The 27,658-nt window shown below is 36.2% G+C and overlaps 1 protein-coding gene across 1 annotated transcript in view; it reads right to left on the reverse strand.

The window, feature by feature from the left end:
• The window catches only part of LOC115455984 (ensconsin), a 96,178-nt gene that overhangs the window by 15,370 nt on the left and 53,150 nt on the right, over positions 1-27,658 (reverse strand). The window contains 9 exon segments of the mRNA XM_037447444.1: positions 204-305; positions 656-726; positions 2,448-2,526; positions 2,529-2,638; positions 3,532-3,687; positions 5,254-5,346; positions 6,602-6,696; positions 17,972-18,010; positions 18,399-18,601. Coding sequence (XP_037303341.1) covers positions 204-305; positions 656-726; positions 2,448-2,526; positions 2,529-2,638; positions 3,532-3,687; positions 5,254-5,346; positions 6,602-6,696; positions 17,972-18,010; positions 18,399-18,601 — 948 coding nt within the window.

Below are 27,658 nucleotides of genomic sequence, written 5' to 3' on the forward strand. Positions count from 1 at the left end.
ACACACTGTAAAAGTAATAAATGTTATTTGCAGTTAACAATTTTCTTTTTTCTTTATTACAATATTTATGGCAAGACTAGGTATTTGATCACAAAACCAAATTAAATCTATTAGCCATCTTCAAAAGAGGAAGTTTTCAATTTAATACTATTTTTTTCTATTTATAAATAGGCTACATAGTGCACAGTAACGAGTGCGCTTACCTTATGCGGCACGTCCTTGTCCTGGCTCGGCTCTTTGGAGGCGGCGGGCGACGGCGACAGCGTGCGGCCCGGCGACGCCGACAGAGACTTGCCGCGCGGAGTCTGAGGGGAAAACAAACTTTATTATGCACCTTTAGAGATCATTTTCGTTTAAAACACATTATAATATTTATCATATTCAACGAAAAAGATGTAAACAAATATGTTCAACAATTTTGTTTTAAATAATTACCATGATACGTGTCCTCTATTATACAATTCTGATGATTTATATTATAATTATTTTTTAGAAAGTATGTCCAGCGTGGTGGACTAAGGCCTAATCCCTCTCAGTGACAGAGGCCCGTGTCCAACAGTGAGACAGTATATAATACGGGGCTGATATTATTATTATAAATGGGTAACATTATATAAACGCAGCTATAATATTTATACTAACGATGTTGCTTTACCTTATCATGTTCTTTGGGCTTTGGCTTTCTGTGTACTGGCGGTTTACCGTCTCCCGGCATTGCTGGAGTAGCTGCAACAAAAAGCTTTAGAGTCAAGTACTTGGAGATTATATATTTTAAGATGTTCTTGACGAGCACAGAGTAAAGTATTGTATTGACTATTAGGTCAACGTCTAATTTTACATCAAATAAATTATCACTTGATGTAAAATTTGACGTTGACTGATGTTGTTGATGTAAACTATAAGAATAATTTGAGTAAACAGGAAATTAAATTTGTAGCTATGAAAAATTTATTGAAAATATAATGTGCATATTTGTTTCAATTTGCATTCTAATACCCAAATTTTCCGACAATTAAACTTACAAATTATCAAAATCATTACATTGAACTTAAAATCATGTAATTTAAGTTAGAATGAAAGCTGGAATAATTGAAAAGTATGTATGTTAGTATGTATGTTGTAGCTTAGTTGGGTGTGGAACGGACTGCCAAGACGAATGTCCGCAGGTTCAAATACCAAGGGTACACATCTCTAACTTTTCTAAAATCATTTGTGTATTGTTTGTGAATTTATCGTTTGCTTAAACAGTGAAGGAAAACATCGTGAGGAAACCTGCACATCTGAGAAGTTCTCTATAGGAATTTCGAAGGTGTGTGAAGTCTACCAATCCGCACTAGGCCAGCGTGGTGGACTAAGGCCTAATCCCTCTCAGTAGTAGAGGAGGCCCGTGCTCAGCAGTGGGCAAGTATATAATACAAGGCTGATATTATTATTATACTAGCTTTTGCCCGCGGCTCCGCCCGCGTTATAAAGTATTTCGGGCTAAAGGTTTTCCGTTATAAAAATTACACTATATATTTTCCCTGAAGCCTATGTTCTTCCCAGGGTCTCAAGCTGTCTCCATACCAAATTTCATCTTAATACGTTGGGTAGTTTTTGAGTTTAACACGTTCAGGCAGACAGATGCAGCAGGGGACTTTCTTTTATAATATATTTTTTAGAACTTTTTAAGAGGAACAATCCCGTCATACATCATTGTTGCATAACTTTAACCGTTTACGCAGCGCACGCAACGGACGCTCTGAAAACTAATAAATTGTCCCCGTTTTTGCAACATGTTTCATTACTGCTCCGCTCCTATTGGTCATAGCGTGATGATATATAACTTAGAGCACTCCACAAACAAAGGGCTATTCAACACAAAAATATTTTTCAATTCGAATCGGTAGTTCCTGAGATTAGCCATTACTGCTCCGCTCCTATTGGGTATAGCGTGATGATATATAGCCTATAGCACTTCACGAATAAAGGGCTATCTAACGCAAAAAGAATTTTTCAGTTTGGACCGGTAGTTCCTGAGATTAGCCATTACTGCTCCGCTCCTATTCGGTATAGCGTGATGATATATAGCCTATAGCACTCCACGAATAAAGGGCTATCTAACGCAAAAATAGTTTTTCAGTTTGGACCGGTAGTTCCTGAGATTAGCCATTACTGCTCCGCTCCTATTGGGTATAGCGTGATGATATATAGCCTATAGCACTCCACGAACAAAGGGCTATCTAACGCAAAAAGAATTTTTCAGTTCGGACCGGTAGTTCCTGAGATTAGCGCGTTCAAACAAACAAACAAACAAACAAACAAACTCTTCAGCTTTATATAATAGTATAGATTACAATTTTTTATAAACAACTAAGTGTTTTACGGCCGTGAAAGACCCTTCTAGAAATAATATTTCTGAGGCATAGTTTATGTATTATTATTATTATATTATTAGGTATGCTGACCAGGTTTAGGCGAGTGCGCGTGCAGTGAGAGCGGGCGCGGGCGGCGCGGCGCGGAGGCGCGGCGCGGCGGCGCGTCCCCCTGCTCGGGCCCGCCGCGCCCACCGAGCCGTCGCGCGACATGCACGGCGTGGTGGCGGCGCTGCTGGCCCCGCTGGCGCCCGTCACGGCGACGCCGCCCTCGCACACGCCCGCTGTTACAAACACTACATTTTTACCCCGTTTTTGGTGGTGGTGACGTTTACCCCATTTTTTAACTCTAACTCCTTAAGACACATCTCTCAAGAACAATTCTATTTGTTAAAAATAGTTTTTTTTTTAATAGTTTCCAAGATTAAAACATACACATTCTTAAACTAATCTATTCTATTTCTCTTTAAATAATTTAAAACTTGTAAACACTTGAATTTCATATGAAATATCCCAACTCATTAGGAATTTGCAATGACTAAGGATTGTAATATAAATCGTAATACATAAGAGATAATTTTGAAAATGTAACATTATAATACTTCGCTTAATCTCTACACATCAATGCAATACAATCTCATAAATGTCATGGCAATATTCACATGCGGACATCAGATATGTAAGCTGTAACATCAATACACACAATATAGACAAATATAATGTAATATTAGTAAAACATACGTTTATTTACAGTCAGCCAAGCTGCAGCACATGGACAATAAAGCTGTTATTGATGTTTAAAATTAATATCTATGGGATATAACGGCGTTGGGCTTACTAAAGGTAATTTCACTACAGTGTTCGCACGACAATGTTTTTATCTAAATCTAGATATAGAATTTAAGCGATAGACTAAACCTACTATTTTAGCATTACATACTAAATTAATACTAACCGCTTTACTCATAAAATTGTATACATTTGCACTAGTAATCCAGTGTTTTGTCTTGCTCTTTTCAGTATCATATGATATCCGAGAAAGCGAGACAAAACATGATAAACGTATACAATAAGGCACTACATAATTAGGGATAGTTACAACTTACCCCATCCAAGCCTATCTAACATTCAACCTAACCATTCCTCAATACCCTGAAATATAACAGTTTTATCTTACCTCGCGGCGTGTTCACACCCGTGCCTGCGATGGATGCCGGTCGCGGTTTCCTTGGCGCGGAGTTCGGCCGCCGCACCACGCCAGTGGCCGCGCCCGCAGCCGTCGACAGTGCACTGCCCGGCCTCGAACCTGGAGTCGTCTCGCCGGACCGCGGCTCTGTGCACGACCTCGCTTATTTACACCGTTCCGAACGACCGTGTTGGGGTGGATGTGATGGGGTAAATGAAATTAATGATTGTTCGGCGTCCGCTGTCGTTCATCTTGTATGTCTTCATCCCGACTCGATTAAAGTCAGTTAGGTAGCCAGGAGAATACTTATGAGTATGTTGTGAATGAGATGGCGTAAAAATAATCAAATCATAAAAAAATATAATTTCTCCAAATAATTAATAAAGTAAAAAAAAATCGAGGCATTATTTAAATAAGTTCTCTTTTATGACACTAAATAATGTTTTATAAAGTATTTCGACAATAAAACTAAGACCTTTCGTAGTTGGTTACTGAGATATTTTCACAAATATCTTACCTGGTCTTAAAATAACAAAAATCTAGAGGAAGACCAATTAACCTCATGAAAACTTGATGTATACCTTCCACATACCAAGAGCGAATATACAAAGAAAATTGTAACGCACCAGAAAAATGTAGTCACCGAGAAGCCCATAGACCGCTAGACATTATTTAAATATGTACAACGTTAAAAATTCATAAATAATAGTAAATTATTTAGTTTAATGTTCTGGTTAATAGATGAAAAGTTAGAAGTCTTGAAATAGAAATATTTTTAAGAACGTATCAAAGACTTGTGTTTTATTATTTAACATGAAAATATTCGTTTTAAAATATACAATTTGCAGTTTACGCCCGAAACACAATGGAAAACATTATTTCATCATGAAGTAAACAGACATACAAAGGCAACATTTAAAATACAAAACAATCACTTAAAACTCGTTAGACAAACAATTTAATAATCAAACGATATTTCAACATTAAATCATCACACGTATACCAAAATCAAATGAACGCAGGATTTTTAATCATTAAATTAAGCGGAATTTTATCCCAATTTTGCCACACAAAAGTCCCACAAACCCCCCTGCATTATTTACAGATTTCGCCAAATCCTCGTCAAAGCTCATACCAATTACAGCCAAGCTCAAACGCGTGTCGCCAATGGATTGAAGCTTCAAAGCAACGGTCCATACGGATGGTGTCCCATGTTAATTTTGAACGTGAAGTTATTTATTTATTGTATCATATTTTAAACCTGTTATAAGTGTGAGACAGTAATAAGGAAATTGTCATTGCTTCCCGTGGAAAATAAAATAAAAAAAGTTAATTAAAAAACGCAATAACCCAACAAAAAATAGATGATAAAACACAATGAGGTAATCATGAAATGAATGAATGAAAGATTAAAACGAAACTTAACATATACGGTTAGTACGTGATGACAATTACCCGCAATTGGGGTAAACTGTAAACCATGGGGTAAATACACAAAACGATGCGGATTCGATCACGCCCGAACAAAAACCAATAAAAAAACACCAAACCAGCCCTATGAACAGCTCAGCGGGGCACGAAGCGAAGCACCCAAGCGATTATTGTGGGTTGTGTCTTACGCGTCCTGTTGAGGTGATGCATGGAAGGCGAGGCTGAGTGTATGGGTCGCGTCGGCGGCAGGCGGTCGAGCCGCGTCATCGAGTGGGCTCCTACCTGGTGCGCGGCCCAGCGGCACCGTCGGCACCAGGTCGGTGCGGCGCCGCGCCACCGACGTCCACGCGGGCGGCGGTTGCCGGTCCGGTTCGTCTGCGAATGTCGCCAATACCCCATACGTTATATCGTTACCATCAGTGTAACTGCGTGTTATTTTATCCCGTATAAAGGAACAGCGCCTTGTGTAAATATAATCCCATCTAGATTAATCTTGTAAAATATCTCTATAATAATAAATGATCCGTAATAGATCCTTTAATCGGAAAATTTTGATATTCTTCGATTTCTAACTTGTTTAAGACTATTATATGTTAAATACTTTATACAATGTCGGAACTTAAATATTAATTCTAGCTACAACACAGACGAGCAAAAATACCATTCATATTTGCAAAATGTTTCAGACTTCAATCAAGTATGTAGCGTTCACTACTATGTGAGTAAAATTGTAAATATTCAATAATTTTTTGTCCATAATTTATAATGGGGTAAATAGTAATTCTTTGTCAGTTTGTAATCGTGAAATAAGTATGAAGGTTTGAAAAATTGTGAAAAACGTAAAATATTATTATCAACTAGATTAATAGTTATGATATTTTTGCTCCAACTGTTTTAAAGTATAATGAACCAACTTACAGAAACTCGAGAACATCACTAGTCCTTGGTAAGCAGCCGGAAATTAAATTATATTTAAAACCACGAACAATTACATTCAGGAATCACGTAAAATTTTTGGAAACAAAAATCAATAAGCAAAACCAAATATTATAATATCGCGCTATAATATATAGAAAAAAGTATATTGATAATGCTTATTGGCCTGTAAGACTTCTTCTTCTGTGGTAAACCTGTAGAAATTCCATTAACCCTAGAAGTAACTAAAATACTAGGGCTGCCGCATGCATCCGTTTCGCACCAGGGGTCTCCAGCAATCCATCTTAATCTACAATGCTATTTACATACTTCGCACGCAGCGTGAAAGCGAGAAGCAAGATCCTGTAGTCTCGTGTGTCCATAACCAATTACATTCAGGGTTGCCACGCGTCACATAATTAAAGAGGACGATTGACTGATTGGTATTTCGAAGGTAGAGGATGATTTTAAATAAAAAAAAATAACATAGTATCTAATAAAAATATTGCACATTAGGCTAAATATACTAATCTCTAATTTGCTAATTTACCTCCACTATTTGTTTTTATAAACAGCACAAAATAATAAATGTTATAAACAATAAACAAATTAACATACTCCAATTTTACTATCCTATGACTGGCAACCCTGACAGCCACATTCTACTGTCAAACGTGACAACCCTACAACCATTAGGCAACGTCTACAACAATACCTTTGTTGTCAGTGTCCGAAGAGTCCAACTGTAGTGCAGAGGCGCGTCTAGTGAGTGGCGCAGAGGCGAACATCACATTTGTCGTTGATGCGGCCCTGGAATTTGCGACATTCAATATTAATGTTGTTATTCGTGTTGTTGATTAATGTTGTTATTATTAATAGCGTTATGCAAATAAATGCAAGTGTTTAGTGATTTTTTTTTATTTTATTATGTATTTTATAGGGGAAATTAAATATTAATGTTCATTTATTGCAATAAGTATGTCAAAGTATACCAAAGTGTATGTGCCAGATGTTGTATTTTATTATACATTTTATAGGGAAATTAAATATTAATGTTCATTTATTGCAATAAGTATATCAAAGTATACTAAAGTGTATGGCAGGTGTTAAAATTTAAATTCTGATTTATAATAATTAATATATTATTAACACTACTTGTAAAAGAAACCAAAGTACAGATAATAGTATTATAAGCAAATCAAAATTGTTCGTACATTGTGCAGTTAGAAAGCGATAAAAGAGCACAAAAATTGTAAAAATTGTATTACAAAGCATTAGCAAAGTTAAAGCATGCTGCACACAAGGCGAGTTTCTCTCAATAGAGATTAGAATGCAGCAATTCTTGTATGCAAAATTATTCCAAGCAATAAACAGGTGATAAGTCTGGTATAGGAGACTGGGTACATCTATATCTATATATATAAAAATGAATCCTTATTTCCCTTGGTCACGCCATCACGCGTGAACGGCTGGACCGATTTCACTACTTTTTTTGTTGTATTTGTTATTGTCAGGGGAAGGAAGGAAGGAAGAAAAAATTCAAAAATTGCGCGGAGAATTAGAAAATTTAAGAAAACTTAACGAAAATATTAATTTTATATAAATGACAATTGTTTGAAATAACTTTCAGCGATTGACAGAATGCGCACTAAAAATTCATAGTTAAGACGAAACAAGGTTTGATGGGTCAACTAGTACCAAATAAATTTGTTGCGCGAGATGAATTAAAAATACTATAATACAAATATACAAAAAATAAAATCTATAGTTTTCAAATATTGTGTATTGAATGTATACATATTATAAAACAAAGTCCCCTTTTCTGTCTGTATGTTATCGATTTTCTCAAAATCGACTGAACGGATTTTTATTAAATTTGATATGGAGGTAGTTGAATACCCTGGGAAGGTTAGACTTGCTATTCAGGAAAATATATATCGGGACTTTTATCCCGGAGAAAAATTCACGCGGGTGAAACCGCGAGCAAAAGCTAGTTAAACATAATTTTATAAAACGAAGGCGTTATATATTTATCATCTATTAATATATATATATTTATTATTTATTTATCATCTTAGGAATGAGTCCTTTCTAATATTCACTTATTCCAAAAAGAAGGGAGAGGTGTGAGCCAAACAGTAACTGTTACCTGATGATAAACGAATGCCATATGCATATATTATCTGCAATATTAGAGAAATCCCTGGGGTTATATATGCTCTTTAAGCTAAGTTTATATTAGCATAAAAACTTGCAAAAATCGACTTCGGCAAGAATTTTTATAGCAAACTGATAGCTGTAAACCTTTAAGCATGGAGGGTTTACGACGAGTAACATGTGTACAAAAGTATTGCAATATTGCCTAGTGCAAACGCATCTGTACAATTTTAGGCAATATATTGCTGCAAGAATTTTTAATCTAAATTTAGTATTACAAATATTTTCTCCAAAGTTTTTTTTAACGTAACCTTACCAAGATTAGTCAATTAACATCGTTTAACATTGCATAAGTTGGAAAGTGTCACACGTCGTACGTCCCGCAGAAGGGCATTGTTGTCGAGACAATGGCGGGTGGCATGGCGTAATTATAGGAAGGACGATGACGTCGGCGGGTCAGCGGACCGCGGCGGAAGCGGCCGTGGTCTGCGGGGCCGGGGGAGTGGCCGAGGTGTTGGCGGAAAGCGGGTGGCGTAAGTAATTTGCCAGAGATTAAGAAAGCATTTTGCTATATGGTCTTACTAACCTAACCATGTGAGCGCGTTTACCATGAACTCCTTTACTCTCTACTCCTAATCCCATCCTTACCACCCAACTATCCCTTCTCTTTCCTTGGTCCCTTTCAGTCGTTAAGCCATGGGACACCAGTATACCGTTCGCAGGTGTCCCATGGTGTTGACTGATGGGGAACCACCAAATAAAAACATATGAGCGCCTTGCCCACTCGATATAACAATTACTTCTAGCACAGAGCGAGTAGTAGAGCTCGTAAATGAACGCGGTGAGTGAGGACATATAGAAGGAGCGAGAGATAAATGAGATTTGATGTGTTTATTTTCAATAAACATATTAAATCTTATTTATCTCTGTACCACCCTTATGTTGACTGGGAGAGAATACCTTTGGCATTATATCCGCTGGTAATCTATTATGTATATAAAGTGTATAAATAGATAAATAAAAATATAAATAAAAAATTGCAGCTTTAAAAATAAAATAGCTTGTTTGACTGCTTTACGTAGTCAGGTTATAACTTATAATATTATTAACTTTTATCACCAGTTCAAATTAACTCTAAATAAAATATAAAAGCATTACGATCTGAACGATATTTAAAAATACACTATATAAATATTGCTATAGTGTAGTACTTTAATATTAAACGTTATTTATTGTAAGTTAAAATACAATTTGTAATAAGACTTAAATTTATTTATTATGTTTTTAACGTCTTCTAAACAGCCACAGCGTGTTTTATCTCTTGGAATAAATTTTCTGTGCAGACGATAACTTTACGAGGGTTCTTCATTTGTTTATAAATTGTAATTTAGCGAAACGAATAATGTTAGATGTTTGCATTCTCTACTACTTACTGAATTAGTGAAATATTGCGTAATTATACGTCCACTTACAATATTCAATTAAAAATATACTGATTTAATTTAATGATATCAAATGTAGAATTCTCATTACAATTTACATGGACGAGTTGATTAGATATTCTTTTGTATTAAACCTTCTAGAATGTAGCCGCTTTAACGAGGTCTTAATATTAATTGATAACACTAATACTTATGTGTTTCACTCTATCAGACCCCGCAAAATTCCAAAAAAAAAAGAACATTTTACGCTCCGAGCGGAATCAACAGCGATTCCATAACGCTCGTAACCGCACCCAGGCCCTACGCTGCGAGATAACGGATACTCGGCAAGTCAAGTAGAAGGCTTCCGTATTGCAAACATAATGGTATGGTAATCCGCCACTGCGCTGGCCTGTTAGCGTACACATTAAATGTTTGTATTCAAATTAATCGACTAGACATTCTATAGATTAGTTTTACGTACTTTAATAAATTATAACGTGGAAAATGGCCATAATCATGACTGAAAATAATAATTGGTGCTTTATACGTACTTTATAAATTTGTCTTAATAATAATACATAATTTTATTTCGGACGATAGAGATAGAGATATATGTGTTAGTAACATTTATAGGTAAGAATATTTGGTGATGAGACGCAGTCGACTCTCGCAAAACCCTTCAAATCATTAAGAAACATAGGTACCAAAATTGCACTAGTATTCCATGTTTAGTCCACACGTTATTACTTGGACAATGATAACATTCCGACGTCTACATAAATGTCTTCGTGCTTTCTTTCAACAAGTAGATTCAAAAATCTTGCTTTACTAAGGAACGTCTCACCGACTTGTTTGCCCCTTGCCAAGTGCTGCCCCCGAGTAATTACAAGTTTAATCTAAACGTTTACGCGCAGTCGTGATGCGATTAACTCGATAACTAGACCGGGATGAAGTGTCCGACGTGACGCGAAAGTTCTGGAACATCTCGCTTTTTATCCCAATTTAATTGCTATCGCGTTTGTTGTCAGGGAAATCGCTTAGGGCTTCCAGCAATTTGTTTTTTAAATCGGTTCAGCAGTTTAGAGATTCGGTGCCGGATTTATATTTTTTATGAGTGTAGGCCACTTTATTTTGCGGCGCCCCATGTAGATAGGTTTATGTATGTATGTTTCTAAAATACTGAATAATTTTCCTTTTGTTCTATTATGGAAAGCACTAACGATAAATAAACGAATGATTAATTAAATCGAGTGAGCTTCCTCTGAATTCTGCCGCCCATAAGCCGCGGCCTATACGGCCTATTTACAAATCCAGGACTGTAGAGATAGATAATAATGGCAGAAAAGTTTTTATAATTTCGAAAATAATAGAGCCCGTTGGAAATATACTAAACTGGGAAAAAAATATTACCTAGTATAATTTTTGTACTTATGAATATATCCTATACTGAAATTTGTCACATCAACCTGTATACAAAATACCGGTATCTATTTAGAGAACATCTATTTGCATTGAAAAAATAACCTTTGCAACCAGTGTAACTACTGGACTTAATAAGACTTAACATATGTCTCAGGATGGCGAGCGCAGTGGAATACCAAACAATACTTTGTATTTAGGTGTTGGATGGTGTTTCTGCAGTTTATGGGCGATCGTATCGCTTACCATCAGGCGAACGGCAAGCTCGTCTCGTCATTCAAAGCAACAAAAAACTACTAAACCTTCAAATGTACCGAAACTCAAAAAATCCTCAACAACCAGAAGTTTCGTTTCTCACAGAAAACAACGATAAACACATTTGCGTGTGACAATTGTGTATATTAAAAGTCAACATTAGAATTTCCCGAACACACAATCATATCTATAATCTGACGCGTAAACCACGGTTCGTGATACAATAATCCGCAGTGGCGCGTCACGCGGGTGTCAAAAACTAGGTATTCGCGCGGTTCCGTCCGCATTAGTCTACGGATTAAGTCTCGTTGGTTCTGAACTGGACGGTATAGAGTAATGGTGGTATTTAAGGTATTATTAGTACTTTGTTTAGGGCTCGGCCGTGTAAAAGTCGTTTTCCGGAATGAATTTGTGTGTACATCTCTGTGGTAAAAGTGCATCAAGAATGAAATTCACATCAAAATCTGCCTGATTGTTATGGATATTGGGCTGGATAAACGTAGATGCTCAGAAGAATTTTTTTATAACATGAATTAAGAATATAGTAATGTGCAACCATTATAGTTATTTCATACTAGATTTTGCACGCGCCTCTGCCCGTGTGACAAAGTTGTTCCGAGATATAAATTACGCTTTATATTTTGCCAGAATAAAATGAAACCTATAATCTATATTTTAAGTTCGACCTCTAGTAATGTAATGGTGAAAACTGCATTCAATTCCATGCACTAGTTTTAGCGTGACGCGTGTACAAACATAAAGACAAAAAATATCTGAAAACGCTTGTATTAGCTTCTCTTGCTAATTAAATTCCCCTGTTAGTTTTCCAACAATTCTATAACCTGTTTTAGCTTCTTGTTGCAAACACACCCGTATACATTTTCCTTCAATATCTATAATGCATAGACATCACCTCGTTAGAATTTTATTACATATAAATACTCCAATGATAAGTTTTTCACGCAATACCGCACCCATTGCGGACGATATTCCATTTTACATTCATTATGTAATAATTGTGACATTATTTCGTTAGCGCATGACACTGCTTTGTCTATCTAAACAAACAGCACTGTTGTGTTGGTTTAAAGGGTGTTTACAATTATTAACCGTTAGGCATTGCATACATTAAGCGTCGATAGCCTAGTTGGGAGTGGAACGGACTGCTAAGACGAATGTCCGCAGGTTCAAATCCCAAGGGCACACACCTCTGACTTTTTTTAAAACATTTGTGAGGAAACCTGCACATCTGAGAAGTTCTCTATAGGAATTTCGAAGGTGTGTGAAGTCGACCAATCCGCACTAGGCCAGCGTGGTGGACTAAGGCCTAATCCCTCTCAGTAGTAGAGGAGGCCCGTGCTCAGCAGTGGGCAAGTATATAATACAGGGCTGATATTATTATTTATTATTGCACATAGTGTCTTAGAAATGGGACAAATACTGTCACGCATGTGATGGCATTGCATAATTGGGAGGGAGAGGGGGGATGTTGTGAAAATTCGCGCCATGGACATACATTTGAGAGCTGAAAAATAAATAAAAAGGTCGCAGGAAAAAAAGAGATGTGATGAAACATTTCGCCCGAGGCGCCGGATAGCGTCTTGCCTGGTTCCTTGGGGCGGCAAACACAACGGGCCCGCCTCTGCTACTACTCGCAGAGTTTCTTTAATATGTTGCTGAATGGGAGTAATTGGGACTTGATAATGACATCCCGTAAAAGGAGTGGTAGCATTAGCACGCGCAACCTGAAGATTCGAAATCGTCGCATTTGGGAAGTTTGTAGACACTACACGTAAATGTCATGAGTAGATAGATACATAGATAATACGTCCTAGCTCCTTTTTTGTTCGTATTGCTTTGAATAGGTCATCACTTCCATATGTCAAAGTCAAGAATATGTATGTTTTTTTCGTTTTTTAGGTTGGCGTATCAACTTTTCGAAAATCATTGGCGTTTATGCGAGCGGCTTTCTCGTCCCAGTATACAGTTATAAAAAATGTCACAGGAAAGCAAAATTCGCAATTTCCTTTACTTGGACGACATATTTATTTCAGTTATTAAAGTATAAAAACCAAACTACCGAACCGGTTTTAAAAAAAGAAATATCTATGGGACCAATCTGGAAGTATTTCGACAAATAAAACAATTTTCAAAATCGAATAATAAATTACCGAGTTCAGAGGTTAAGAACAAAAAATTATATACCACCTTGAATTGAGAACCATCTTTATTAAAGTCGGTTAAAGAGATCCTTGCTATGCCATTCGAAAATTTGATGAAGTTGCTACTTTCTGGCCAATCGTGCTGACCATCAAGCGAACGACTTTCGTCATAACATTTCACATTACAAAAATACACGACACCTTGGTAATGTCGCTTTGAAATAACAAATGTACTAATTGTGGTGGAACACGCCGTGTCTAGAATGTTTACATGTTCGTTACCAACTAGACGGGAACAATTTTAACGTTATCTATCTATGCTTATAATAATGCTGAAATTAGATACTCGTCTTTAGGTCTGTTAACATTGCACCAAAAATCCTAATGTTACTTTCTGATTTTTTTTGTCATTTTGTAGTTTAGTGCGAATATGGTGCGCTTGAGTGTATTCCTTAATGGGCTATTCCTGCTGCGACGAAATTTCGTAGTAGTGGCATGAGGGTTTAATTATAATTACTTTTAATATTTATTTTGTTCGAAACTTACATGTTTATATTTTACATCTACGGTTTGAGTAACTTATTATTTTTTAATTTAATAAAGTAACATCAAAATGGCTCTATATCATCACTTATTGTTTTACATTTGGATGTTATCACTTTTCATAATATTATATCATTCGGTTATAAATAAAAATACTTTATTTATCACGTAGGCGAGCAAAGTTGCACTTATGATACGTCAAAACAAGTTATAAGAATAGATATTACCAAATTACATTTAAATCGATTTACGGTCATTTTACATAAGGATTAAAATTACTAACAAAAAGCACAAGGTTACCAAAGAAGTCAGCTCGGGCAAGTAAGGGGAAATAAACTGATGCGTCGCGATCCTCACCGGTGAGGACGATATGAGCCCTAGCCTAGCTAACCTGCCAACCTTTCACTAGCTACCTTTACCATTATTAGTTTTACTGTACTCGTATCGACGGGTGCAAAGTGAAAAAAGTTAACTACAATTTTGAGATTTTTTTATTATTGCAGTAACTAACTAAAAAATAAATATACATGTAGATGCCATATGAAATAATGAAGCGGTAATGAAATTTTGAAACAAATTTAGTTTAAAATAAACAAAATGGGAGCATTTTTTCTTATTATACGCTCTCCTGAAAACTAGCTGTTTTGTATATAACTCTTTTTACTTTGCACCCGTCGATATATAATAATACTGTCCCACTGCTGGGCACGGGCCTCCTCTAATACTGAGAGGGTTTAGGCCTTAGTGCGGATTGCTAGACTTCGCACACCCTCCAAATTCTTTTAGAGAATTTCTCAGGTATGCAGGTTTCTTCAGGAAGTTTTCCTTCACCGTTAAAGCAAACAATAATCCACAAAGATACGCACATAATTTTTAAAGATGTCAGAGGTGTGTGCCTTTGGATTTGAACCTGCGGGCATTCGTCTCGGCAGTCCGTTCCACAACCAACTAGGCTATCACTTCCAAGTGAAATGATAACTAATGAAACTGACGACTGCTAAAGTGATTGTAAGTTTTGTTGCTCTATGTTTCAGCAACTGTTAGTTTCATCGCTGCGTAGTGGTTCTCACGATGTCAAGCTAATAGTAAAGTAAAGCAAGCAATAATTTATAATTTTAGAAAAATCTGTGGTGTGTGCCTCTGGGTTTTGAACCTGTAGACATTCATTTTGGCAATCCGTTCCACAAGTAACTACGCTATCGCCGCTACCTCATACGTATTTATCATACTGTACTCATACATAATATTTAGAAATATGAAAAATAAATCTAGTGTTTAAAACTGGCACAGATAAATATTCAGTTTCTCTTAATTGTTTTTGAAATGGGTCGTTTAATTAAGTCTTAATCACGCGTGATATTAGGTCAGAAGTGCAGCTATAATGAGGCAGGCAAGACCAGCATTGACAGACTGATCAGTAACAGACATAAGTTCACACTTTTACCTACAAGAGGATAGGCAGAAGTGTCATCAGTTCTAATTTTCCTTGCATAACTTATTAGGATATTTAACGTTACTCGTGCCCCAGATCACAAATTCCAATTCTAGGCAATTTGAGAATCCATCTCATTGATTTTGTTAATTTTAAAATGAAGGTATAACTTTTTCAGACATGTTAATCCGCTCCTTGAGGAATGACCAGGAAGTCTGGAAAGCCTACAGAACGTAAAAAATACACCAAACCGTGATCCGCGAAACCAGATTAATTTCTATGTAAAATTCGCTTAAATTTAAGTTACCATAACTACGTATAATAGGGGACCGGCCTATGCTTGATTTTGTAAATTATTCTATATGTAATGGTTAATAATACGAAAAAGAAGCACTCCTGCGAAAACTGCATAAAAATTTGTTAAAAAATGAGCGAGTAATTCGTATTTAAAATATTGTAATGTGCAGAAGGGGGCGCGATGTGGGGACATCGCTTCAACTTTTTCTTTCGCACGTGTCGTAGTTCCCGATGACGTCACATGTGGGTATTTCGTCTCTTTTCTGTTTCTTGTTAATTATCCCTTCCGCCGAAATTCAAAGACTTATAACTTGTTGATTTTTTACCGGATTTTAATAATTCCTTCTGTGTTGTAATTTATATTATGTAAATATTTGATAATAGTAAAAAACAAAAATAAGTCCGGCACCCTATTGTATACTATCTACCCCATTGAAAGCACCACGACAGGCAACTGCCAACCCTATCCATCAGCCCAAGATCAAGACCGCATCGCATTCCTGTGCTAGCATGCGACCAGAGGTGCATCGGGCCGGGTCGGTGGGCGGTGACCCAAATAGCCGCGGTGCCCCCCACCTGACCTCCCTCCCGGCCCGCCAGACGGCCGCGTGTCAGAGTTCAATGGTGCGAAAATAAAACCACCATTGTGCGAGTGTACACGACATGCTTTCACAGCGCAAATTGGTTTTTCCTGAGTCGAAGGAAATTTACTATGGGTGTTTTTGTTTTGTTTTTTTTTTTTAAATATTTAAGAGTGGTTAGGATTGGTGTGTATCGTTGTTCATTTCAGTGATAAGCATATTAGTAGAAGTGAAGGATCTTGATCGCTGGCGTGTTCCAATAGGTGGTATTAATATGTCAAACATTGAATTGACATGCAACATAGTATTTTAACAGTTCAATTTTGAATTTAAACACGATTACACTCAAAGCGCAACAAAACGTCATGATAACGATTGAAAAAACGATGCGTGTTATTATAAAAAAAGTTCATAAAGAACACTTAAAAATAATTTAGAAAGAGGGGAAAATATTTGTAAAATATAAAATCATGCAACAAAAATATTTCTAATATAAAGGACTAAAAATATATTTATAATTATAATGTATTCTATCAACATAATGGAGCTTTCACATTAGCGAATAAGACACGCGTTTGTACCATTCTACAGCGCATTACAGCTAACATGTTTTAAGTGCTAAGTTATGTACTACATAAGGGACAGATTACTAATTACTTAAAAGAGTTTCTATGTTGGAAAATATTACTGAATAACATGGAGGCATATACAATTTAAAATGTTTCACGTATTGTAAAATTATTTATTAAACTCGCACTTTTATATTTACAAATGACATGCGGTTGTTTATAGGTAGTAATTATTTTTAATGCCATTATGTAAGACATTCAAATGAATAAATATAATACAAAAATTATTAAAAAAACATTGATCTATTTTAATTATAGGTAATCTCAATTTATTTAATTAATATAGGTGGAATATATGATTATATTCATCAATAGAAATACCAAACAAGAAGAACCTATGAAAAAAAAACGCGCTATTTGATTTCAATTATGAACGATATCAAGAATATTAATAATACTCAAGCATTTATTTATAGGCTATCGATTCAAAATATTAATATTAACTGTGTATCCTAAAATAGTGCTCTAACTATTGGTGTCTAAAGAAAATAATATTGTAATTGGTATGTCTGCTATGAATATTTAATAATAATAATAATATCAGCCCTGTATTATATACTTGCCCACTGCTGAGCACGGGCCTCCTCTACTACTGAGAGGGATAAGGCCTTAGTCCACCACGCTGGCCTAGTGCGGATTGGTAGACTTCACACACCTTCGAAATTCCTATAGAGAACTTCTCAGATATGCAGGTTTCCTCACAATGTTTTCCTTCACCGTTAAAGCGAACGATAAATTCACACATGATTTTAGAAAAGTCAGAGGTGTGTGCCCTTGGGATTTCTATGAATATTTATTACTTGATTAATTATTATGTAAACCTTTAAAACGATTTAGATGATGCTATTCAAAAATGTGGCTCATACATGCTATTTATAATTACTAGCTGTCATATCAACATATCCAATATATAAGTAAATAATTTACACATAAAAAAAATCTATAACTTCAATTACTTAATACAGACTACATACATACATGAATGACATTTGAAGCCAAGCAAACTGGTGTAACATTGCAAGCAAGTACATGTAAAATCACAAAACTACAATACTTTTCATACTTTACCCTTCATACACATAAAGAAACAAAACAAATTAGTCATACGCAATACAACACAAAAATTAGTCCCAAACAAGACACAAACGGAAACAAAAACAGAAAAAAAAAGAAAAAAGGTGCTTACAGTGAATCAAAATAGTTCATCTGATCTATGGGGTTGGTACTGGTGGTAGGAAAATAAAAAAAAACAAATTAGCACATGGAAAAAGAAATAAAAATCACGAGACAGTTCTGTTAAAAACCGGGGGAACCCTTGCACCCGTCACCTCGTGTGGTGTAGACTGAACTCAAAAAGCGAAGCGAAACAAAAGATGACTAAACGTAAACTTAAAAAAGGCATAATCTATTCACTCTCTATATCAAAACAGGGAAATGCTTTCATTAAAGTGTGTCTCTACTGCTGGTAAAATAAAAAAAATAATACTGAGCATCAAAAACTCAGCTGGGTTTTAAAACAATTTGTATTATAGCGTTTACCAGTTTCTACATTTAATTTAAACATAAAAATGATGTTGCAAGTAACGTTACACGTTACGTTGCGCGTTACACACCTGCGCGCGGCCCAGAAGAAGCCGGCCGAGTCGAGCGGGTCTAGCAGCCGCGGCGTGGACGAACCAAACGCGAACGCGGGCCGCGGCGACGAGCGTGCGGCGCGCGCGCGCTCCAGTCTCTCTGCGCGGTCGCGTTCGCGTTGCAGCAACGCCTCGCGGCGCGATATCGACGCCTCCCATATCGCGCGTTTGCGTTCCTCCACCTGCAACGTTTTGAAATTTTATTATGAAGCGATTGGTTGTTAATGTTAAATGTTGATACCCAGTTCATGTTATTGGTGCTACACGGAAAATTAATGGTCATAAATATGCGAGTAATGAATACACATAATAATATTCATATTACGGTTTTAATTTTTGTGAGTAAAACTACAATGAACTTATTGAATCAAAATGGCAAATTGTTTCTAAAAATAAATCATAAATAGGAATACAATGGAACGAAACATTTGCGCAACCTGAAAAAGACGTTGCTCCACAGTGGACGAATTTAGGCTGATGCATAAATCGAGAGATATGTAAAATATAAAGATAACAAATTTTACGAATATTTATCTTAGGGCAATGATAACGGGAGATCTTCAGTGTTACATTACTAGCATGGATTTCAGCAATTTAATTATAAATAATTAATAATATTAGATTTGATGCAAGTTACGAATGACTATTGTTTAATAATATGAAATTCTGTAATAAAAACACATCATATATCACATTTCAATAAATTAACCACACAGCAGTGGCGGAAGGTGAAATTTTCTTAAAGGGAACCCGACACAAAATGTATTTACTAATATGCATAAATACCGCCTTTGAATCTTTCTAATTATGATTAAATTCTACAAAACAGGAACTCGATAGGAATTGGGTTATATGGATTCTTTTCCACTGCTAGTCACATTCATGGAGAAGCAATTTTAAGCAAATTTCTCAATATAAATGGTCATATCTAAACGTTATTAGGATTATGTTTAGCCCGCTAAAAATCACACACATTGTAAGTAGATAATCTATTGTAATCCGATAGAAACGTACAATGCGGTCGATTACACATGAGATTATTTATCTACGGATAAATTCTAATATTCCGCAAGCTATTAGAGCGGTTGAAGATGACAAAACAGATGTAGTATATGGCAGGTCGAGTAACGTACTATATCTTATTCAGGGAACGATTGATTAATGTAAACAAATGTATTTAAATTCAAATTTCTCTATTGTAATTTGCTTCAGTGTGACGTACCTAAATAGATATATTTAAAAACAAATTTTAATATACCTATATTTTTTTCTTATTATATGCTTTATTTACTTAGATTAAATGACGGTACTACCTTAGACATCCAATTCCAACTCTTAGAATACGCGTAATCCAAACCAGCCAATCTTCCACAAAATAACACACAAATCTAAAGGCGAAGACGTCAGATAAGTAATCCGAAGGAATCGACTAGCGGCTAGCGCGACCGATTGTGCACACAATGAGATAAACGCGAGATGTGACGAGATAACGTACCGAGAAAAACATGATAAGCGCTGGCGAATTTGTGTCAACGCGTTGTGGATTTTCGGCTACTCGGTGCATTGATAACAAGTGTATCGACTACTGCATCCATAATCTCAAATAATTTCTAACCGATTCACACACGGGAGAATTCGGGCCTCTGGCAATAATTCCACAATAAAATCCCACACAAAAAAATATAAAAACAATACATTATTTCGTCATACAATTAACCAGTTTTTCTTCAATTCCGAGCAACGCCGACATTCCCCGAATGTTTACGACGGTCAATGTCAACGCATGGGAGAGCCTCGCGGCGTTATTTTCGCGATGCGCGTGCGCACCCGAAACTGCCAAGTGTGTCAGTGTTCCGCGTCAAAACTGCGCCGTTTCGCATGTTTTTTCACGTGTCACTCACAGCTGAGAACGTGCTATTTGTGATACGACAAAGCGTATTATGTAAAATACTTCGTGTGTTTAATTAAATTATATATTTGAATACTTCGAATTCTTTTCTTTCGTATTGTAAGTAATATATTAAAGTCGTTTCAGGCCTGCAAGAGCTAGACTTTATTATATCTAGGATCTGTACAAGTCACAACTTGTTTCTCACTTCGGAGGGATGACATAATTGAAATTAAGATTAACGACTGTAACAAACAAAATGTTAAAATTAGCCGCATCCGTGTTTTAATATAGCAAACTTTTAAGAAGGAAACAATCTTGAGAGTGATAATACATATATTCATTTTTAAAATGTAAGTAGATATTGTAAAGTTTACTTTTCGGACTATTAAGACTTACTACCAACACGTCTGCCCCGTGACCATGAAGACTGCAGTCTTTGAAATATCGGGAGCAAATTATAATAAACAAAAAAACCGCGATAAAACGAAAAAATAGTTTCATTTCGATACAATAAACTTTCTAAGAAAAGTACTTAAAGCGGAACCACAAGCACCACGTAGTACAAATATAGTAAAATGCATTTATCATATTTGTATTCGTTTATACCTATTCAAGCACAAGAGGAAAATGAAATAGTCTCAGTGTTATTGTAATTTAATAACAATTGAAATTGTTTGCCAGGCCGTGACGTCATTCGATTAAAATAACCAGACGTCTGTAAATACCGTTGAAAAGGATTTATTTTGAAATACAGTAGAAATCGGTTATAACGACTCCGGTTATAGCGACACATCGGTTATAACGATTGAAGGTCTTTTTAAATGAATGGATATAAAAAGTGTATCGATTATAACGACTATCGGATATAGCGTCCAGATTCAATGATCCCTTCGATGTCGCTACAATTGGTTTTTACGGTATTTTTGTTTTTTACGACCTTGTCTAAACAATGGCCGTGGTTAGCTTGACAGATGTATAAGAAAGATATTGAAACATATTGGTTGTGGTATATTGGCAATCAAGATGATATTTAAATATTTTTTTCTTTAGATCAAAATAATAAAGCGTTATATATTCGTTTAAAAATTCCGTAAAAACTACTTATCTCCGTGATACCTCTAAATTAGATACAAAGTTACACAAAGGCAATTTTAAATAGAAGTGTTCATGTTACAAATAGCATACACCACGAGAAATATTCTTCTACATTTAAGATAGGAAAAAATAATGCTATTGGGTTTTCAATCCCGATTATTGATATTAAAAAACACTTCAAAGTTCAAACTATTGTCAACGCTGAAAATACTTCCAACATTAAAATTCATGTAATTTTTCCAATCTATCACGGTTGTCGATTTTGATGGAAACTGCATTAAATACATTATGCGCTGTTGCCAATATTAGCAGAGGCATCTGGATCAAGGCCAGTTAACATAGACACAGACGTCCGCCTGCAGATTCCGTGAACACAAGAAAAAATACTGCTGTTCGGTGGCTATTTTCGCATAGAAATACTTAGACATATGTTTAGTGTTTATAGAGGTAAAATCCTGCGAAATTAGATCTTTAGCAAAGTTTAGAAGAAACGTGGCGAGAAAATTAACTTTGGACACGATTATAAAGTGTTCATAATTGAATTTAGTACATCGGAGAACACAAATACTAATGTTAGTTAACAGTGCGATCACCAACATTTTATCAAAATTATAAACAAATAATCTACTAGCTTTCCAAATAATTTCTCTTTTACGTCTTTTAATTCTGTTTGTTGTGTCTTGTTTGTTTCCCAAATGAATAAATATCTTTTTATATAAATGATACAGGATTTGTGAGTACATTTCGTGAAGATAAACACCCAGCCGAAATGGGAATATAAGATCTCATACATTTAACCAGACAAAGTGTCGCCTTGAGGCAACAGAGTTCCATTAGACTATTTAATACATTGTCAACTGAACCCTGCTGCTCTAAGAAACGTATAAAATACGACAAAGTATTCAAAACATATTTGAAACGTAAACCAAGGCACATAGATACAAATCTACGGAATATTCTGAATACCAGGTCGCTCACCGCCCACCTAGACATTCGGGTGAACGACTCCAATCCTCTCATTACACAGCAAACACTGAGCGATATTGCACGCTCGTCTGGTAAAATATTGAACGAGTCATATTTCATCAGAGTTATGAACGCCAAAGTTCACTTTTTATGGAGCTCGGGAAGTGAACTTATCATCCAAGACAGTATCCACTGAAGTGTGAGTGTGAATTGAAGACGCCTGGCCTATCTTTAAAAATCAATGAGATATGGGAGAAGGGCTCCATGCTGGGGTATATTTTATATACGACTAGATATAAGCTGGATAGCTATCATAAACACTATGGTTAATTTGCAAAAGAAAGTAGAGTAGCTTTTAAAATAATCTCTTGTATCAATAATATACGAGTACAAGTTTCTCCAAAAATCCAAATTTTCCAAAAACAAATTGTAATAAACAAGGACAACATTAACTAAACCCTCTACATTGCAAACAAATTGTAATTCCGAACGGCGATTATTAACTATTTAAGAACTGGAGAACCTAGTATTGCGGCTAAGCCAGTCGAGAAATGCACAGCGGTTGGCGCGACGCCAATGGCCAGGAGTGTCACTTGAACCTAGAATCTAGATCTAAGTTTCGTAGGACGGCCAACCGTTTGAGTTTGCACGGACTTGTGACAGTTTGTACGGAGTTAGCGAGATAAAGGAGGGTTTTTTTAATTATCCGTTAAGAGGATAGGAAAGCCGCTTTCCTAAAAGAAAGAACTGAAAGAACTGAAGAAAATAAGGAAAAAATATTTTCGAGTATGTCATACTTGCTTATAAATCAACTAGATTGCTTTTGAATTTTGGGTCATCATGGGGTCGGAAATCTTTCCCATTTACTGATTTGGTTACTTTCCCCGTACTTTTCCTTTAAAATCAATTTTACCCAAAGCCTGGAGAGCCATGTCCGGTGCCAATCTGAGTGATGGGCACTCACCTACAGAGTGACACGAGCGCTAAACACGCCTCGTCATCAATTCAGACACCACATTATGTATGCACATAAGTTATGAATGATCTGGCCGATGATATTTGAGATTTAGAGAAGGCTCCGAGGATTGACAATGAAAGAAAATAGAGAAGTATGAAAGAAATGTACAAAATTGAACTGTATACAATCCTGAGTCCAATAATGAGAAGATTGAATCGCTCGCTTGGTGTTAAACGACACAGCTGCCTAATTACAATTGCTTTATTTAATTTTAATTAAATACTAATAAAACAAATAAACATACTGTAATAGTCATCCATAGATCCAGATTAATACATAGTTCCTGACGCAATACAAACTGAAGTCTTAGGTCATCCGAAATATAAATTACGAGGGACAATCGACCTTACAAAACTCAAAGACAATCATGGATTTGAAACCGTAGCCTCTCGTTTTACAGCCTGCTCATCATCTGCTACATCACTGTTTCATCCGTGACTTAAAGCCATTGTTAAAATATAGTATTAATTCTATATTACACCGTGTATACACGGCCTTAAATGTCTATTTCACACGTTTTATCAGCAAAGACTTTAAAGGCCAAAGAGTGTGACATTATGCGCCATATTGCTATAAATAACTATTAATTATAGCTTGTTAATTAACTAAAGTTATAATTAATGATGACCACGTCGATTTTAAATAATTATATATATCTCCAGCCCTTTAATATGTGATGAAGATAGACTCAAATGGTCCCGCGTGACATTTATAGTTTCAGGATAACGAGTGGTGTGCAGTACAATATGGAGTTATGTAATTCAAAGTTCCGATTTGCTACTGTTTTTGGACAGGAGAGGAACTTGCTCATTTCGTTAATCTATACTATTATATAAAGCTGAAGAGTTTGTTTGTTTGTTTGTTTGTTTGAACGCGCTAATCTCAGGAACTACCGGTCCAAACTGAAAAATTCTTTTTGCGTTGGATAGCCCTATGTTCGTGGAGTGCTATAGGCTATATATCATCACGCTATACCCAATAGGAGCGGAGCAGTAATGCCTAATCTCAGGAACTACCGGTCCAAACTGAAAAATTCTTTTTGCGTTGGATAGCCCTTTGTTCGTGGAGTGCTATAGGCTATATATCATCACGCTATACCCAATAGGAGCGGAGCAGTAATGGCTAATCTCAGGAACTACCGGTCCAAACTGAAAAATTCTTTTTGCGTTGGATAGCCCTTTGTTCGTGGAGTGCTATAGGCTATATATCATCACGCTATACCCAATAGGAGCGGAGCAGTAATGGCTAATCTCAGGAACTACCGGTCCAAACCGAAAAATTCTTTTTGCGTTGGATAGCCTTTTGTTCGTGGAGTGCTATAGGCTATATATCATCACGCTATACCCAATAGGAGCAGAGCAGTAATGGCTAATCTCAGGAACTACCGGTTCGAACTTAAAAATTCATTTTGTTTTGGATAGCCCTTTGTTCGTGAAGTGCTATAGGCTATATATCATCACGCTATGACCAATAGGAGCGGAGCAGTAATGGCTAATCTCAGAAACTAGGAGTTTGAACTGAATAATTCTTTTTGTGTTGGATAGCCCTTTGTTCCTGGAATGCTATAGGCTATATATATATCATCACGCTATGCCCAATAGGAGCGGAGCAGTAATCGCTAATCTCAGGAACTACCGGTTCGAACTGAAAAAATATATTTTTGTGTTGGATAGCCCTTTGTTCCTGGAGTGCTATAGGTTATATATCGTCACGCTATGACCAATAGGAGCGGAACAGTAATGAAACATGATGCAAAAACGGGGACAATTTATTAGTTTTGAGAGCTTCTGTTGCGTGCGCTGCGTAAACGGTTAAAGTTATGCAACAATAATGTATGACGGGATTGTTCCTCTTAAAAAGTTCTACAAAAATATATCATAAAACAAAGTCCCCCGCTGCATCGGTCTGCCCGAACGTGTTAAACTCAAGAACTACCCAACGTATTAGGATAAAATTTGGCATGGAGACAGTTTGAGACCCTGGGAAGAACATAGGCTCCCGGGAAAATATATAGCGTGACTTTTATAACGGAAAACTTTAGCCCGAAAAACTTTATAACGCGGGCGGAGCCGCGGGCAAAAGCTAGTTGTGTATAAAATTATAATTTTAAAAACTGGATTCGACTCATAGGGGGAGTTGATAACTGCTGTAACTATTGTAGTATAGTATACTGATCATTTATTTATTCTTTATTGATACTTGTAAGTAAATTACGAGTAGAATAGGAAACAAGATATAAATCCAATCAAGGTGTTACTAAAGTGTTACGTCAAATTATCATTAGATTAACGAGATATCAAAGCGAATAACATCAAACATAATGATTATAATATTAAACATAGAAGTATTAGTTGATAAATAAATAATATAACGCACCATAAAGGTAGGTAGAAAACATAAATTGACGATATCACACCTGCCCAATGCCCATAAAACAGTGGCACCACAGTGTGAACTATGAATTACAGAACACTGGTTTGGATTGCAGTGCGTTACTCACCCCGATATATCTAGACTAATCACTTAAAGCTGCCACTAGCCATATGATAGTATAAGTAACGCTTAGCCTTGTATGCGATTTTTAAATACATCGAAGTCCAACTTATTCGAATTTATGTTTTAATCGAAATGTTCCATGATCTCGTTTATTATCTTCGCGCCAGTTCATATCTGATCGTATCAACTCAAATGGAACTTCTTGCATGTATGTAAATAATTTGCGTTTTATAGACATTTTTACATTTCTTTCAGACACTGCCGTCATATCGGAGAAATAGTTAATCGATTAAAAATGTTGAAATAACACAATAGTCATGTTTCAAACTTAATGAATTTAAGATTATGAAGACTGATTGGATTAATATCTTTTTTATCTTATTGAAAAGACGCTGCTAGGCATAGGCTACGGCATCTTATCACAGGGCCTGTTTATTTAACATTATATTTACAGAGTAAGGCGACGTAGGCTTGGCGACCGTCTCGTCAAGAACTGATCCTTTCGTTCTGCACTGAACTTACCATCCACTTAATATGAATTTAAAAACTAGCAAAGATTAAACACTTATCAACATTACCTCGGCCATTATCCGCGCAATAATTTTCCACTTTTCAATATAATTGTATCCAACTTCAACAATACATTCCCCCCACTTCCATGCGCGGAACTCAACACTTCCAAAAACAAACTAGTGGAGCGCATACAGAAATACCGAATCACGGCGGTCCGCTGTGGTGGTGTTAAAAATATAATAAAATGTAGTCGACGCGACGCGAGCGCCGGGACGAAAATAACGAACGCTTCCTACAGGAGACAGGACTTCGGCTAACTCTCGTGTAGTAGGGAAAATAGTTTTACACTTATCTTAGAATTTTTCTATGAGTTATCTAGTTGGGCAATGGTTTGGTTGTGCCCTTGGCATTGCTGATCCATGTGCGACCGTGATGACTTTCAATTAAGTGGCCTGTTTGGCCTTCGTCAGTAGTTATTATATCCTGGATTAGAGCTACATTATTTAAGCTTAGATTGTGGTCATTTAGTATTATTACAACAAAAAATAAACTCAAAGACTGATAAGACAGGCATCCAGTTTCAATGAAATATACTTGTCGATCCGCCAGATCACTATGAATCTAACATATTTCCCAGCAAAAAGGCCAATGCGCGACAGTTATGTAAAACTTATTTTTAAAACCTCATTACTCAGGTTGGCCAAGGAATTCTTATACAAGGAGTAGCTACTAGCTAGTATTTGCGAGTGCCTTAGAACTCCGCGACTCTTGACCCGGCCGCATTCAACCTCTTTCAATAACGCATGTCCATTCAGACTCAATCTTAGCGACATTATTCCGCTTTTGTACAGGTCTTAATGACCATTATGACGTCATATTGTATTGTAGCCAAGTTGTAGTCAGTATTCATGACCATTTCCTTTAAGCCGACACGGCAGTGACTATACTGGAGCTAGACCAGATAGTACTAGTCCAAATATGATAACAAGCAAGAGATGTTGAAATTAACCTGTCTTACTAGTAGACGTCATAGATCGCGAGTTTTTCATCATATTGTGCACAGTCGTCGCTATTTCCCTAAACTCCATTAATGTTTGGACAAGATCTAAATTTAGTGACAAACACTAAACAAAAACACAAAAAGGCACTATTCTCAATGTGTGCGTCATTTGAACACTACTTGCATTAATGGAATTGCATGTGCATACAGTGGCCGGAGCTGCAGTCAACGCAAGAGGTAATAAAATGTCTGGAATAATC

This window comes from Manduca sexta, chromosome 6 (genome assembly GCF_014839805.1).
Source record: "Manduca sexta isolate Smith_Timp_Sample1 chromosome 6, JHU_Msex_v1.0, whole genome shotgun sequence".
NCBI classification, from domain to species: Eukaryota; Metazoa; Arthropoda; class Insecta; order Lepidoptera; family Sphingidae; genus Manduca; species Manduca sexta.